Source organism: Lissotriton vulgaris, chromosome 4_1 (assembly GCF_964263255.1).
Source record: "Lissotriton vulgaris chromosome 4_1, aLisVul1.2, whole genome shotgun sequence".
NCBI classification, from domain to species: Eukaryota; Metazoa; Chordata; class Amphibia; order Caudata; family Salamandridae; genus Lissotriton; species Lissotriton vulgaris.
The window spans coordinates 35892608-35908019 of record NC_141691.1 but is presented as its reverse complement, the minus strand read 5'-3'; the positions used below and the strand labels follow the sequence as shown (position 1 = coordinate 35908019).

At 44.2% G+C, this 15412-nt stretch overlaps 1 protein-coding gene across 1 annotated transcript in view; it reads right to left on the bottom strand.

The window, feature by feature from the left end:
* Positions 1-1374: 1374 nt before the first annotated feature.
* Positions 1375-15412, bottom strand: part of LOC147718291 (indolethylamine N-methyltransferase-like) — a 67000-nt gene continuing 52962 nt past the window's right edge. The window contains exon 3 of the mRNA XM_086918254.1: positions 1375-2077. Coding sequence (XP_086774380.1) covers positions 1651-2077 — 427 coding nt within the window. The 3' untranslated portion in view covers positions 1375-1650. The remainder of the gene's footprint in view (positions 2078-15412) is intronic.

Here is a 15412-nt window from a genome sequence, read left to right as displayed (position 1 = left end):
AAAAGAATCCAATAATTACTTAGCAGAGCCACTTTTGTGAATTAATTGAACTTGTCCATTGTCACAGAACTATAAATTGTGGGGTTGGTTTATTCTCTGCAGATAACCGAGTGTGACCTAGAGAGCAAGGGTTCAAATGTATCATTTCATCTTTCCAAGATTGAGGAGTTGTGGACTACAAAGTACGCAGTGTCTCGAAGACCAGCGGATTATCATAACAGCGACATGGTGGACATTGGGAAGGGCACGAAAATAAGACTGCGGCAGGGGTGATGACGACGGGGGACTAATTTAGAGAATCGGAGCTGCTCCTATTTGAAGAGTTGCGCTTACAGCAGTGTTGTGGAAACACTGGGGCACAGGCTCTTCCGCACTGCAAGTTCTCAAGAGCTGCGACTATGTGGCACTATCTCCAGGCAATTTCAAGGCAGATTCGTCCCTTTATGGAGCAATTTGGAATTCAATTTGAAGGAGATCTGGGCATCCAGATCACTGACAGGGAGGTGGGGAGGATGTTATCCTGGATAGAACACCAAGGATGTCCAGAAATGCCTGCTTTAAATTGGTCAATTACTATGTCCTTCACCTCCACAGAGCATACCTCACTCCAGAGCATATTAGTTGATATTTCTATGTGGCTGATGCAGATGCCCTCGTTGTAGGGAAGTGGGAGCTCACATCTTACTCATGCTCTGGTCATGTCCCTCACAGCGCAATTTCTGGGAGGAGGTAACTAATACAATTGTGGCTGTTATTGAAAAGAAGATCACTCGCATCCCTGGCCATAGTCTTCAAGGGTGGCTCTGACATACTTCCAAAACGAACGTCACAATTAAGTTTCAGGACTTAATGTTCATATTGGGCAACCGTGATATACAAAGTAACCTGGGGGCCCCAATTGAATACGTGAAGGAGAGAAAGGAGTGGGATGTGAAGGAAGGGTTCTCTTGAGGGTGAGGGATAGGTAAGTGAGACATGCCTGTGCTTGGGAAACCCTGGAGATAGCTTCACTACTCCAGACTCACACACCCCCATTATGTACCCGTATATTTGTATTGTTTTTGTTTAACTCTTTTCACCATTGCCTGTAAAGCGCTCTGATGTCCGCAAGGATCTGGTTCGCGCTCTAGAAAACGTTCAACTAAAATAGTGGGATACAAAATAGCAAAAATAAACAAACCTTCAGCTAGAAAATTATACAACTTTTTAAAAGTTATATTTGAGGTATGATAGCCACGTTGGATATAGCTACAAGAGGGTGTTATATTTTATGAGCTATGTGTCGTCCTTCTTCTTCGACCATGGACTCACAGATAACAGAGAACAATGCTGCAGAACAAGAACATTGTTAAAGGAAATTCAAAGTAATTAATCCTATTTGTAAAAATGCAGAATTACATTGTGTTTATTAAAGGAAATCAAATGGCAAATTAATTGCTCGACTCTATGAAAAATGTAACCATCTTTATGAAGGTGGGGTATAAGAGATGGAGAACAATTAAATGATCAAGTAATGAGTGGAACAGTAGGAAGCAGATCACCACTGGGGTCATAAACTATAGAGTTAAAAAGAGCAGACAAAGGGTCTTGTATTTTTCTTCTGATGGGTATTCCAATGGATGAACTATGATCCATCAAGAGACACACTAACTACTTCTTGCGGGCATGAACATAGAAATACCCTCGGTAATCTGACACACTATTCAACAACTCAGTATGCCTTGGCAAGAACTGTAGCTCCTCAATGTCATAGTCAGCTTCACCAAGCGCTTTCCTCACAAAACCCTCATCCATGGCAAGATGGGGAAACCTGCAGCTCCCAACCATGTAAAATGTCTCTTCTGAGCCCATTATCAGTATGAGATGCCCTCCTTTCTTTAACAGTGTTGAGACATTTTTCAGAGAACAGCAGAACCCGACTTCATCCATCATGTGGCACTCCAAGCAATTTGGTAAGATCAAGCAGTCAGCCTGGGGCAGGACAGTAGGAGACAAAGGGTTACTTTTGCTGACGTTGTATTTGGGAACTTGCTTTATTTTTTTTTGTAACATGATTTGCTTCTCATTCCATGATTCCCTAAAAAAAGAATGAATAATTAATGAATGTCATGTTCAGAACCTGGATCAATGCAGATAAACATGCATTGGCAAAGCAAGTTGGCCTAGCTTGATTGTAGCAATGGATACAAAAAGTGGTGTTCACAAATGATGCTTGCAAAGAACAGCACAATGAAGCCATACCCACAGGTCACACCAATGCTTCTTTTTTTTAAAGTACAAAGGTTATTGAGAGGTTATGTAAAATGACTTTATTGTACATTGAGCCAGGGGAGAACATAGCTACTTTATATCAAACAAAGCAGTAGATAAGTGGAAATAGCCTTTACCACATGGTCAGAACCATGCAATGCTATTAAAATGAAATGCTTTACCATGCATTCCTTTTAAAATGCATAACTTCACCCCAATTTGCCTTTACCATGCATATCTTTTCAATGCAAGGTTAGTATATTTAAGGTAAGTGTTCATGGATTGAGGATGTGTGTGTGTGTGTGTGCATGTGAGTGTGTTTGTGTTCCTACACTTGTGGTGACTTGGGTATGATAACCCACTCATGCTGTGGGAACTTGATTGCACTGTGGGGGCCTGACCTAGGCCCCTATAAGACAAAGTCTTCTAAATAATATAAATTTAATTCAGGAATTTCTGTGTCAATTGTTATTACATTTTGAAAAATTGCCTTGTAGGGACCTGTGTTTCGTCATGTGTTTATAGGTCTGCTCAGCTCTGCCACTGCAGACAGGAGGTGGTGCTACAGTCTTAAATACAATGCATTTAAACACAAATTGCTCACCAGAAACACATGTTAGGAGCAGAAGGGACAGACATTCAAAAGGGAAAGCCGCATAATCTGGTATCTATGTGAATATTTGCATGCAAATTAACATTTTGTATATAAAAAATGCTATTGATTTTATAAACATTGCTCAAAGCATTTTGTGTCGGTTTCAAATCCCTTAAGACTTCACTTCTGTTTTGATCAAAGTTGGTGCAGTGCATTGCAGTAGCATATATTGATGTACGGCACAGTATTATATAGTTGATCAATGGTGAACTAATATCCTAGGGGGCATGAGTCACAGGGCTAGCATGTCTGGGAACGGAGTTGGCCTTATGGCTAGGGCGGTCAATCTCGAATCTGGGGAACTAGGTTTGAGTCTTTGCAATGATACTGAACATCCTGTGATTCTGGGCAAATCACTTAATCTCCCCGTGCCTAACAAAAATTAATGTGTCCTCATGTAATGCAACTGGTGCTCTGTGAAGCGCTCTGATACTCAATTTGGGTCAAGTTTGCGCTACATAAAACTCTGTAAAATAAAATAAAATAAAAATCTCAGTGCATGCCTTAGGAAAGTCAACTGAGCCCACTAGTTGAGACCCTCTATGGCTAAGTCTGTTGGATATGATGGTGACAAATCTTGGCAAAATGGTATTTAAAGCATGCATGCAGGCACAATATGATACTGAGGAGGCAGGGTGATAACTGCTGATGACTGCCCAGGCATGTCTGCGTTTAGCGAGCAGTGCTCCCTCTGAATAGGTTCATATAATACGATGCCCAGGATCAATTGACCCATGTGTGAAGCAACCCTGATGGAGACTGCTTTGAGGAACGTGATGCTGCCACCCATGTTGAAGAATTGTTGTCCTAAAAGTTGCACTTGCACTTTATGGAATCATTAGCCTGCTATTAATGAGGAACAATTTACTGCTACTCCTGATGCACTAGTACACGTGAGACATCTTATGTGCAACTGAAGATCCCCCTGATGTTTTCTTTCACTTGAGAGAGTCTAATGTATGATACATCATTAAAAAAACACTTTGCTGCCAGCCTTGACGAAAGAAAACTGCTGGTACATAGTTGTATTAACAAAATGAATGGTATCTCTGCTGTCAAGGATGATTAACTTGCTACTACAATTGCTGCACTAGCGACTGCAAGATATTTTTGGGTCGCTATGATTGCTCTTAATGTGATGCCACCCGGTGGTCCGACCAAAAGGATATATTTTGAAATGGAACTTCTACACTAGCACCTTTTTTGCCAGTAATCTTTTTCTAGACCATTAGTGAAGTACTTTTTGAATCGTTTAAAATGTCAATTAGACTATTGTAATGGCCATGAATTTGTCATTTGTTTCAATAAATGTAATGTTTAACAGTCACACTCAAATAATGCTTTTAACCTCTTCGATCCCACATGATGGTGGGTGTCTGCGCAGGACGTCGGGAGGGCCGTCCAAACCCTGCCCCTGCCCACTGCGGTCAACGTGTTAATGTGTTAATGGGAGTTCAGTGATCTTTTTAGTTTAATTTAAAGCTGCATATCTAAATTACCTACTGGTGGTTCACCAGTACGTAGTTATAATTAGGATCTTGTTTTTATTCAGAAAGCGTTTTTTATTTTGCTAATATCTTTGCCACCATTAGACAAATCTTTGTGAAATTTTTTAAACTAATGATTCACTAAGATAAGCTCCTGTCTTGAAAGTTTTGGGGTGATTGGTCAAGTGGGGCAGAGAAAAAAGGGTGGTCCCAAAAAGTGTTTTCCCAATGGTAATTTCCATAGGAACTTTAGGCAAGACTACAACCTGAATTGCTGTACGGAATTACACCAAATTTGGCAAAAATGCTGCTCTTGGTCCAGAAAGCGACCCTTTTTTAAAATGGTGTGAATCTGCTCAGTAGTTGCTGAGAAATCCAAAATATAAAAAAGTATATATATGAGCACTGAGTAGGATTCGCAAAGCCTCCTCAGCATGAGATGCACTCTAATTGGCTGCCATCACTCCAAACCAGAATGCGTTAGCCGTCATCTTGTGACTCAGTGACCGAGTCGCAAGAAAACAGTAAAAAAAAGGGAAAGATATAGAAAAGGGGGCAGGGAAGAAACACCTTGACCCCCTAGACCAACTCAGGGGGTCCCAGAGGGATGCCCAGGCCCAAAAAAAGGCCTGGAGTCGCACTGGGTGCACACATTCAGAAGAATATTTTTAAAAAATTAAATGCGGTCCCTTGCACTTCATTTTCTTAAAGCCCCCGGAAGGGCTAGGTCCGCGGGTAATATATAATAATGGTGTTGGAGTCCGTGGGCCTCCACAGCCCTGTGGATTGCCAGCTCACTGGGGCAATACTTTTTCAACTGTGGTGGGAGACTTGTGGCCCCACCCTAGCCCCGAGGGCTGCCACCTCCCCCGGGCTTTAATTGTTAGGTTCCAGGAGGCATTGTGGCCCCAGAAGCCATGGGGACCACCACCTCTCCGGGGCTTTCTAAAAAGAAATCAAGGCCTGGGGGACCCATGTGTCCTCGGGGATCACCACCTCCCTAGGGCATTCAGTATATCAATTGCAGTGGTCTTTTTTGAACCCCTAGCCCTGGGGAGCGCAACCTCCCTGGGGATTTGAAAATTTAGGGAGGGGACCATGTAGCTCCCCTCCTAGAGCCCTGGATGGCCCTGGGACTGCCAGCCCCCAGGGCCAGCTCCTGCAATGTATAGGGTGCCCATCACCAGGATATTACTGTTTGCAATGGCAGTGTCATAGCAAACTCTGGCTTTGCTTCATTGAAGCAAGAGCAGGAAATCCTGCTCTTGCTTCAACAAACCAAATCAGAATTGCTTTTGGGCAAGGGGAGCAATGCCGGCTCCTCTAGGGACCATGGGGGTATTGGGGCTCCCCCCACAGTCCCCAAATGAGGCCAGGCCCCATAGGATGGGGTTCCAGGGCCAGAAGTAGCCAAGGTAAGGGGGGCCACATGGCCCCCCTCCGCAATCTGTGCTTAATTTGTGCTGGTGCTTTCCGGTGCTTAGAAATGGCACTTAATTATAAGGGCCAGGTCTAAACGCATTGCTGCACGTAATTTAATTCAATTTTTTATATTAAATATTTACCTCACTACTGGACTTGGCAGTGTCTCAGAGTGTTGTGCAACTTCCACAATTTCTCATCCCCAGTACTATCTGTCTGCTCGTCCATCTTCCTGAGTGACTCAGTCCCACTCCCAGCAAAGCTGTGATGAGCCTTACCATGGGCACCTGAGAGCGAGTGCCTTTGGGGGTGGCTCAGCAATCACAGAGGTAGTAAGAAAGCATGCGGAGGAGGGGTGCAGGACTTTCACAATACACGTGTTCTCAACGGGGGCACTGACCCCTAATCTATGGTCATTATACTAGTCTTTGGAAGCTTGTGTTTAATTAAATAATTGTCCAGTTATGCACTCACCTCCTCCTGTTCTCCATACTCAGACACTTGAGACACTTGATTATTGCCCGTAAATAGCACAGGATTAGTAATGGGAGTGCCCCTGTCTCTGAAAACATGATGGGCTTGGAAGTGTCGGCCACGTGCCTGTGGCGCCTTGTGTGTGAAGGACTCTCGCCAGCCCGAAAGCCTTTTTGAATAACTTATCTTCCAAGTGACTAAGTCTGCTTCAATCCTCCTCCTTGTCTGACATGTGACCTACTCTTCCCACATAAGCATTCGATTGCCATGGGACTGACTACCCAAAGGCACCACTTTTTCTAGAGACAGCATCATATGTCTCTAAGACTGCCCAAGCTTTACTGGCATTTAAGTCACCCACTGCTTAACACACAACCAACTCTACCCCAGCTGTATTTGTCTTTCAAATGCACCCATCTGCATGTGAGGGACTACTCCATCTCATCAGCTGTTTAGAGGCATTACATTAGCAGCTGGCAGATGTTCCCCTAGTCCTCGGAGCCATTCAGAGGGACTCGTACAATTAGCGACTGACTGTGCTACTTTCAAACAGCCTTCTAGCTGGCAAACCTGATACATACCTGGCTCTCCAAACCCCAAAAGATTTCTTACAGGTACTCCTCATTATCGGATGTCAATCACCTTTAGACAGCCGCAAAATAAAATGTGTGTGTCATTGTCTTTCATAGTGCTTTATGTAGTCCGCGGCGTGCAACCTCGTGGACCTGCATACCAGGCGGAGACAAAGCGACCTTCAATGTCTGATGTCATAGGAACCTATCATGACAAAGCGTCTTGGAACGTGCTGCACGCCTTTCTCGTAATCTTCTATTGAAAAATCAAGTTGCACCCTCAAAGTGCAATCCTTTGCAGAGACTTCATCACTCTGTGCTTAGAAGAGGCTGTGAGGGAGGGCAGCACTAGGGAGATGCTAGTGACCGGGGTGTACACCTGGGTTTTCGTTCCTTGTATCCACACAACAACAGCTTGTGTAACTTCAGTAGTCAACACTGTGTGCATTACGCAGTGCCTGTCTGACTGGCAGTGCCCACTGCATGCCTGGCAGCGATTGTTTTAATTCCCTGATTCACCAGTAAAGCTAAAGTTATGGTGCAGTAAGTTGGTGATTTTGACAGGGGGTTGTGATGCTCTTACACGGGGCGTGAAGTGCTAATGCGTTTATGTAATTAGACGCCTGCCTTGGCTGAGCTAGAAGATAAAGGTGTTTTATGAACGGATCTCAATCTTGTTAATGGCTTGGCAGCCATTGCCCTTAATTCCCGGTGGGCAGGGCACTGATTTTGTGCTGGATTTTGGTTCTGCAGGGGTCGGGGATGTGCAGCAGCAGGCAGAATGTGCAGATTTTTTCAGATTGTGCATTTCCACGCTGCCACGCCCCAACATGCCCGCAAAGGCCACATCCCACCACTGAGTCCCCAATGGCCATTCAAGGTCTGAGTGCCTGTGCCAGCCAGCACAACCCCACCTGACAGTCCAACGACGATGTGAGGACTTGCAGCAGTAGCACCAATACTGAAAACAGCACCAGGTTAGGCAGGCAGGCTGGCAGGCCAGTCCTAACAGTCACTGAGTCGAGTCCTAATCAGTTAATAGCCTAAGCAAGGCAGTACAGTCCTCAGGACACAAGTGGACTTCATCCCCTGAGCAGCAGTTCTCTTAAGGAGGTGAGTTTGCAGGGTGGTGTTAAAAGGGGTATAGCCTCAGACAATTCTCATCAATTCAGCTGTATGGGGCTTACTGGAGATACCTGGTGGGCTAGTGTGCCCACAGGGACTGTCTGGAGGCAAGGGGTCTTCATCCCCCAACCAAGAGCATGCCAGGAGGCATGTTTGCAGAGTGGTGGGGAAAGGGGGCATAGCCTGTGTCGATCTCTCAGCAATCCCATTATGTGGGGCTTGATGCAGGTAGGAGGTAGGCTAGTTGGCCTCAAAAGACACCCAGCAGAGAAGGTGACTTCAATCCTCATCTAAGAACACACCAGGGAGCGCGTTTGCAGAGTGGTGGGCAAAGGGGGCATGGCCTGCTATGATAACATAGCAATCCTGCTGTGTGGGCTTACTGCGGGTAAAAGGAGGGGTAGTTGGCCCGCAACAATGTCCTTGGGGGCCAACTACCCCTCTTGTTACCTCCACTAAGTCCCACACAGTGGAATTGCTTAGACATCTTCTGGGCCACAGTCCCTTTCTTTACCACTCTGCAATTGCGCCTCCTGCAAACTATTGGATGGGGGATGAAGTTCACTTTACTGCTGAGGGACTTTGGGGCAAAGAAGCCCTTCCGGTACTTCCGGTAAGCTCTATGCAGAAAAATTCCTGAGCACTGGTCGGAGGCCCAGCCCCCTTTCTCCACCACTCTGCAAAAAATACTACTAGTTTAAGAAGCATTTGCAATGAAATATGTTTTGCATTTGCAAGAGTTAGAGCTATTGGAATTGTAAATATAGAAGTTGTTTCCAAATGTTTTTGTTGGTGTAAAGGGAATGTACATTGTGTGTAATGGAAATATGTGGTATGTTGTGTAGTGAAATTATTTGATTAGAAAGTATGTGGTATTAAGTGTATAGGAATTATGCGGAGTGGGATTATGTGTTGCGAGGAGTATTTATGTGGTATTGTATTCTTTGTTGTGGAATGGTCACCTCAGGTTAAGTCTTCCTCGTTTGCATAGAAGCTAAACTATAAACTCAATGAGACACAAAAATTGGAGAAACCACTGAGGAACATTTCTGGACCTAGTCTGAGATATGAGCAGGGCCACTGGAATGATATGACTGTTCGGCTGCACCAATTTTCACATAGTTAAACATTTTCTGCATTTGCCAAATATTCCATCATCTGCTTCCTAACCTGCAGATTTGAACAAAAAAAGCCTTGTTTCTAACTCACATGACTGATATGTTTCTAAAAATGCAGCGTCACGTGTTACATCATGTTGGAAGGCCCTTTGCAAAGCTGGAATGGTCAAGTGTTACTTATTGCAAAATGTGGGTGTTAAACTGGTACTAATTGTGCACAAACCTCTCTTCTTTCTGTGCCTCTCTTCCCTCTTTCTGCTTTTCTCTTGCTTCTTTCTGCTGCTTTCTTCCACTTCCTACACCTCACTGTCTTCTTTCTGCACTTCACTTGTCTCTTTCTGCACTTCTCCTTCCCGTTTCTGCATCTCACTTGCCTCTTTCAGCACCTCTGTTGCTTTCTTCTGCATATCTCCTGCTTCTTTCTGCATCTCTCTTGCCTCTTTCTGCACCTCTCCTGCCTCTTTCTGCACCTCACTTGCCTATTTCTGCACTTCTCTTGCTTCTTTAAACACCTCTCTTGCCTGTTTCTGCAGTTCCCTTACCTCTTTCTGTACCTCTCTTGCCTCTTTCTGTACCTCACTTGCCTCTTTCTGTACCTCACTCTCTTCCTTCTGCACCCCACTTGCCTCTTTCTGCACCTCTCCTGCTTCTTTTCACACCTCTGTTGCTTCTTTCTGCACCTCTCTTCTGTCTTTCTGTACCTCACGTGCTTCTTTCTGCATCTCTCTTGCCAATTTCTGCCATTCTCCTGCCTCTTCCTGCACCCTTCTTGTTTCTTCCACAACTCTGTTGCATCTTTCTGGATTCTCATGCTTCTCTCTTCACCTTCTTTGTACATTTTTGTATCCCTCTTGCATCTTTTTGTACCCATCTTCCATCTTTTTGCACCTCTCTTGCCTCTTTCTGCACTTCTATTGCCTCTTTCTGTACCTCTCTTGCTTCTTTCTCTACCCCTGTTGCCTCTTTCTGTACTCCTGTTGTCTCTTTCTGCACTTGTCTTCCCCTTTGCTCTCTATGCTATTCTGTTGGCATTTTCTGGCCCATTCATGCAACATTCTGTACCTCACTTTCCTCTTTCTGCACTTCTCTTGCTTCTTTCCACACCTCTGTTGCTTCTTTCAACAACTCTTTTGCATCTTTCTGCACTTCTATTGCTTGTTTCTGTACCTCTCTTGCATCTTTCTGCGCCTCTGTTGCCTCTTTCTGCACCTCACCTGCTTCTTTCTGCACCCCTCCTGCTTCTTTTTGAACCTCTTTTTTCACTTTCTGAACCCGTCCTGCACCTTTCCTGTCTGTTCCTGCAACTTTCTTGCCTCTTTGTGTACCTCTGTTGTTTCTTTCACTACCTCTCTTGCTTTTTCTGTACCCTTTGCACCTCTTTCAGCACTTCTTTTGCTTCTTTCTGCACTTCTCATCCTTCGTTCTGCACCCCTCCTGACTCTTTCAGTACTTGCCTTGCCTCTTTATACACCTGTCCTACTTTTTTCTGCACCCCTCTTGCCACGTTTTGCACCTCTGTTGGTTCATTCCGCACTGCTCTTGCTACTTTCTGTACCTTACTTGCTTCTTTCTGCACTTCTCTTGCTTCTTTCTATGCCTCTGTTACTTCTTTCAGCAACTCTTTTGCCTCTTTCTGCACGTCTCTTCTGTCTTTTTTGTAGCCCTCCTGCCTCTTTCTGTACCTTTATTGCCTCTTGGTGCACCTCTCCTACCTTTTTCTGCATCCCTCTTGCTTCTTTTTTGCACCTCTGATGGTTCTTTCTGCACTGCTCTTGCTTATTTCTGTACCCTTTTGTAAATTACTGAATACCTCTTGCCTCTTTCTGTACCCTCTTCCCTCGTTGTGTACTTCTCTTGCCTTGGTGTGTATATCTGTTACCTCTTTCTTTACCGCTCATGCCTGTTTCTTCAACTCTCTTGCCTCTTTCTGCTATTCTTTTGCCTGCTTCTGCACCTCACATGCCTCTTTCTATACTTCTTTTTCCTCTATCCGCACCTCTCTTGCTTCTTTCTGCACCCCAGTTGTCTCTTTCTGCACCACTGTTGTCTCTTTCTGCACTCGTCTTCCCTCTTTCTGTACCTCTACTGCTTCTTTCTGCACCTCTCTTGCTTCCTTCTTTTTTTTACATCCCTCTTCCCTTTTTCTGCTGTTCTCCACCCATTTTCTACAACCCTCTTGCCTCTTCCTGTAGTTCTCTTGCCTCCTTCTACATCTCACTTGCCTCTTTCTTCTCTTCTATTGTCTCTTTCTGCAGAACTCTTGCTTCTTTCTGCTCCATTGTTGTCTCTTTCTGCGCTCGTGTTCCCTCTTTCTGAACCTCTCTTGCTTCTTTCTGTATTTCTCTTGCTTCTTTCTGTACATTCATTGCTTCTTTTTGTACTCTTCATCTTTTTTTACACCCCTCTTCCCTATTTATGCTGTTCTCTTGCCAATTTCTGCAATCCTCTTGCCTCTTCCAGTAGTTATCTTGCCTCCTTCTGTGTCTCACTTGCCTATTTCTGCACCTCTGTTGCCTCTTTCTGTACCTCACTTGCTACTTTCTGTACCCCTCTTGCCTATTTCTGCACCCCTCTTCCCTCTTTCTGCACCTCTGTCATCTCTTATTGTACACTTGTTACTTCTTTCTGTACCTTTCCTACCTGTTTCTGTACCTCTCTTTCCTCTTTATGTACTTTCTGTACTTCTCTTGCTCTTTCTGCACCATTCACGCCTCTTTGAGCACCTCTGTTGCTTCTTTCTGCACTTCTTTTCCTTCTTTCTGCACCCGTTCTGCCTCTGTACTCATCTTGCCTTTATGTGCAACTCTCATATTTATTTCTGCAACCCTCTTGCATCTTTTTGTACCTCTGTTGCTTCTTTCGGCAATTCTCTTGCCTCTTTCTGCTCTTCTGTTCCTTCCTATCCCTGTATCCCTCCTGCCTCTTTCTGTGCCTGTGTTGCGTCTTTGTGGACCTCTCCTACCTCTGCCTGCACCAATTGTGTCTCTTTTTGCCACTCTTTTAGATCTTTCAGCAATGCTCCTGCTTCTCTCTGTCTGCACCTCTTTTGCAAAATTGGCATCCCTCATGACTCTTTTTGTACCCTCTAACCTATTTCTCCTTCTTTCTTATTTTTTCTATACTTCTCTTGCAATTTCTTTATCCCTCAAACCTCTTTCTGCACCCATGTTCCTTCTCTCTGCACCTCTCTTGCCTCTTTTTGCACCCTTGTTCCCTCTTTCTGCACCTTTCTTTCCTGTTTCGGTACCCCTCTTACCTATTTCTGTAACTCTGTTGCTTCTTTCTGTACTTCTCTTACTCTTTCAGCACCCTTCATGCGTCTTTCAGCACCACTGTTGTTTCTTTCTGCACTTCTCTTCCTTCTTTCTGTACCCCTCCTGCCTCTTCTGTACTTGTCTTGCCTATTTGTGCACCTCTCCTACTTATTTCTGAACCCCTCTTGCGTCTTTTTGCACCTATGTTGATCAATTCTGTACCCTTCTACTCTCTGCAAACTTGTTTCCTCTTTTTGCACCACTTGTGACTGTTTCTGAAACTTTTTTGCCTCTTTATGTAGTTTGCTTGCCTCTTTCTGTACCTCTTTTGCCTTTCTGCATAGCCTTGTTCTCTCCTTCTGTATATTTCCTACCTGTTTCTGCACCTCTCTTGCCTCTTTCAGTACCTCTGTTGCTTCTTTCTGTACTTATCTTGCTCTTTCTGCACCCTTCACGCCTCTTTCAGCACCGCTGTTGCTTTTCTGCACTTCACTTGCTTCTTTCTGTACCCCTCCTGCCTCTTTTTGTACTTATCTTGCCTCTTTGTGCACCTCTCCTCTTTATTTCTGAACCCTTCTTGCCTCTTTTGCACCTCTGTTGGTTCATTCTGCACTGCTCTTGCTTTTTTCAGCACCTCTTTTGGGAATTTCTGCATCCCTCTCGCCTCTTTCTGCATCCCTCTTCCCTCTTTCTGCACCATTTGTGACTGTTTCTTCAACTTTTTTACCTCTTTCTCTAGTTCGCTCCTCACTTGCTTCTTTCGTGTCTGGTGGCTCAGTGGACAAATACATACACTGCAGGGGCCTGTGTTCGACCTCATGATCACAGGTTCAAATCCTGGCGGGTCCACTCAGCCTTTCATCCATCTGAGGTCGATAAAATGAGTCCTGATAGATGTATACAGGGCTCAACCACAGCTTTGGGGACTAATACTTACCTTGGCACTCAATGCTGCGGTAACTACCATGATTCCACCAACCTGGGGTGACTCCATTATTGTCCCTATTTATAAAAAGGAGGACAAAGCACTAGCCTGTAACTATCGGCCGATTAGCCTGCTTGATTCATCAGTAAAAATCATGAGCAGAGTACTGCTTTCCAGACTAGAAGAGTGGGCGGATGAGAAGAGGATCCTTGCCAATTCCCAATATGGATTCAGGAAGGGGAGAGGGACCCTAGATCAGTGCCTGAATCTAGAACTAATGATTGGCAAGTACACCAGAGCTAAGCCCGGTAATATGTATCTTTGCTTTGCTGACCTAAGCAGTGCTTTTGATTTAGTTAACCATTCACTTCTGTGGTCAGTTTTGCTAGATATGGGTGCCCCTAAAGAAATTATTTTTTTCCTTGCCACACTATATAGCAAGTTACATACATGTGTCCGGTATGGTGTTAGTGGGGAGTGCACTAGTAATTTTAATGTGAAACGGGGAATTAGGCAAGGGTGCGTCCTTGCGGCCCTATTGTTAACCCTTTTTGTTAATGGGGTTGAAGCCGCCCTAAATACTGTCAAGGCTGATGCTCCACAGGTTGCCGGGGACAGTGTCCCAGTTCTGCTGTATGCAGACGATGCGGTGCTCCTGTCATGGACACCTGTTGGTCTGCAGTGTCTGATGGACAAGTTCACCGAATTTATTGGGAGCAGGAGACTGCTGATCAATAAGAATAAAACCCATACAATGACCTGTGGAACAAATGCGGGTAAAAGCCATTCATTTTTTATAGATGTGGATAAAGTACAGCATGTGAATAGTTTCTGCTACCTGGGGGTAACATTCACTAGTGATGGCAGCTGGGGGCAAGAACTAACGAATGTTCGAACTAAAATGAGCAAAAGTTCTTATGGCATTTTTAAATTTGCGTCTAAGCTGGGGGGTAGGCGAATCAAGGATATGATGGAAATCTAGAAGGCACGTAGTGTATCCCTTGTCCTTTATGGGGCAGGGCTCTGGGGTTAGTGCAATATTGAACGTTTGCAGATAGAAGAAAATAACTTCCTTAAGAAATTATTGTGCCTCCCTAAATCTGCCCCAACAGAGTTGATTCACAAAGAGGTTGGGGTCTCCTATCTGATCGAACTTGCTTTACTTAGGCCTCTATTGCTTTATCGAGCCATTTGGCTCAAGGAAGAGACTGAGTTTAATCAACTTGTAATTAGGGACTGCCTTGGATTAGACAATTGTTTGCAGATACCATGGCTTAAATATGTTATAGATTGTTACAAAAGTATCTTTGGTATTAATATGTTGCTAGATCACTGTCCCCCCAGAGGTCTCGCCAAACAGGACATGAAAAACTCTTTTAAGTCTTACAGAGCCCATAAAAGCTCGGCTGTGAGTAATTCTCTCGGTACTGTTAATGCTTATAATAAATATATTGTTACTGAGGGATTCCAGAATTACCTGAGCGTGGTAACTAGGCCTGCGCATAGATTTGTACTGACTAGACTAAGAGTTGGAACTGCTCATGTTCTGGTGGCCTTCCCACATCCAAAAAAGCATCCGGTTGGCCCCTGCCCCTGCGATGGGCATTCGAAACAAAGCACAATGCACTTATGCTCATTTGCACCCTGTTCAAGAATGTTAGGATATCCTTTTTAAAACCAATATTTCTCAAGTATGGTGTTTTTAGTGTGGAGGATGCAATGTGTTTGTTGTACAATTTGGACTGCCCCGACATAAGTTTTTTATACTGCCAGTTTTATTTGTAAATCCATGACTTTTAGGAAAAGTTTGATCTTTTAATCATTGCTTGTATTTTTATTCTGTTGCATGTTTGTTTGTTGTGCTTTTATGGTCATTATTCTTTATGAACCGAATAAAGCTTCATGAACTGAGGACCATTGAGTTGGATAACAATAAACATCTGTAATTCAGTGCCAAGGATCTGGGGTGAACAAATATACATGTTATGTTATGCTATTTCTACAATTGTTTTGCTTTTTTTTGCACCTCTTTTGCTTCTTCCCACACCCTTTTCCCCAGCTCTCTTACCTCTTTCTGTACATCAATTCCCTTTCTGCTGCACTTCTCTTGCTTCTTTTCACACCTCTGTT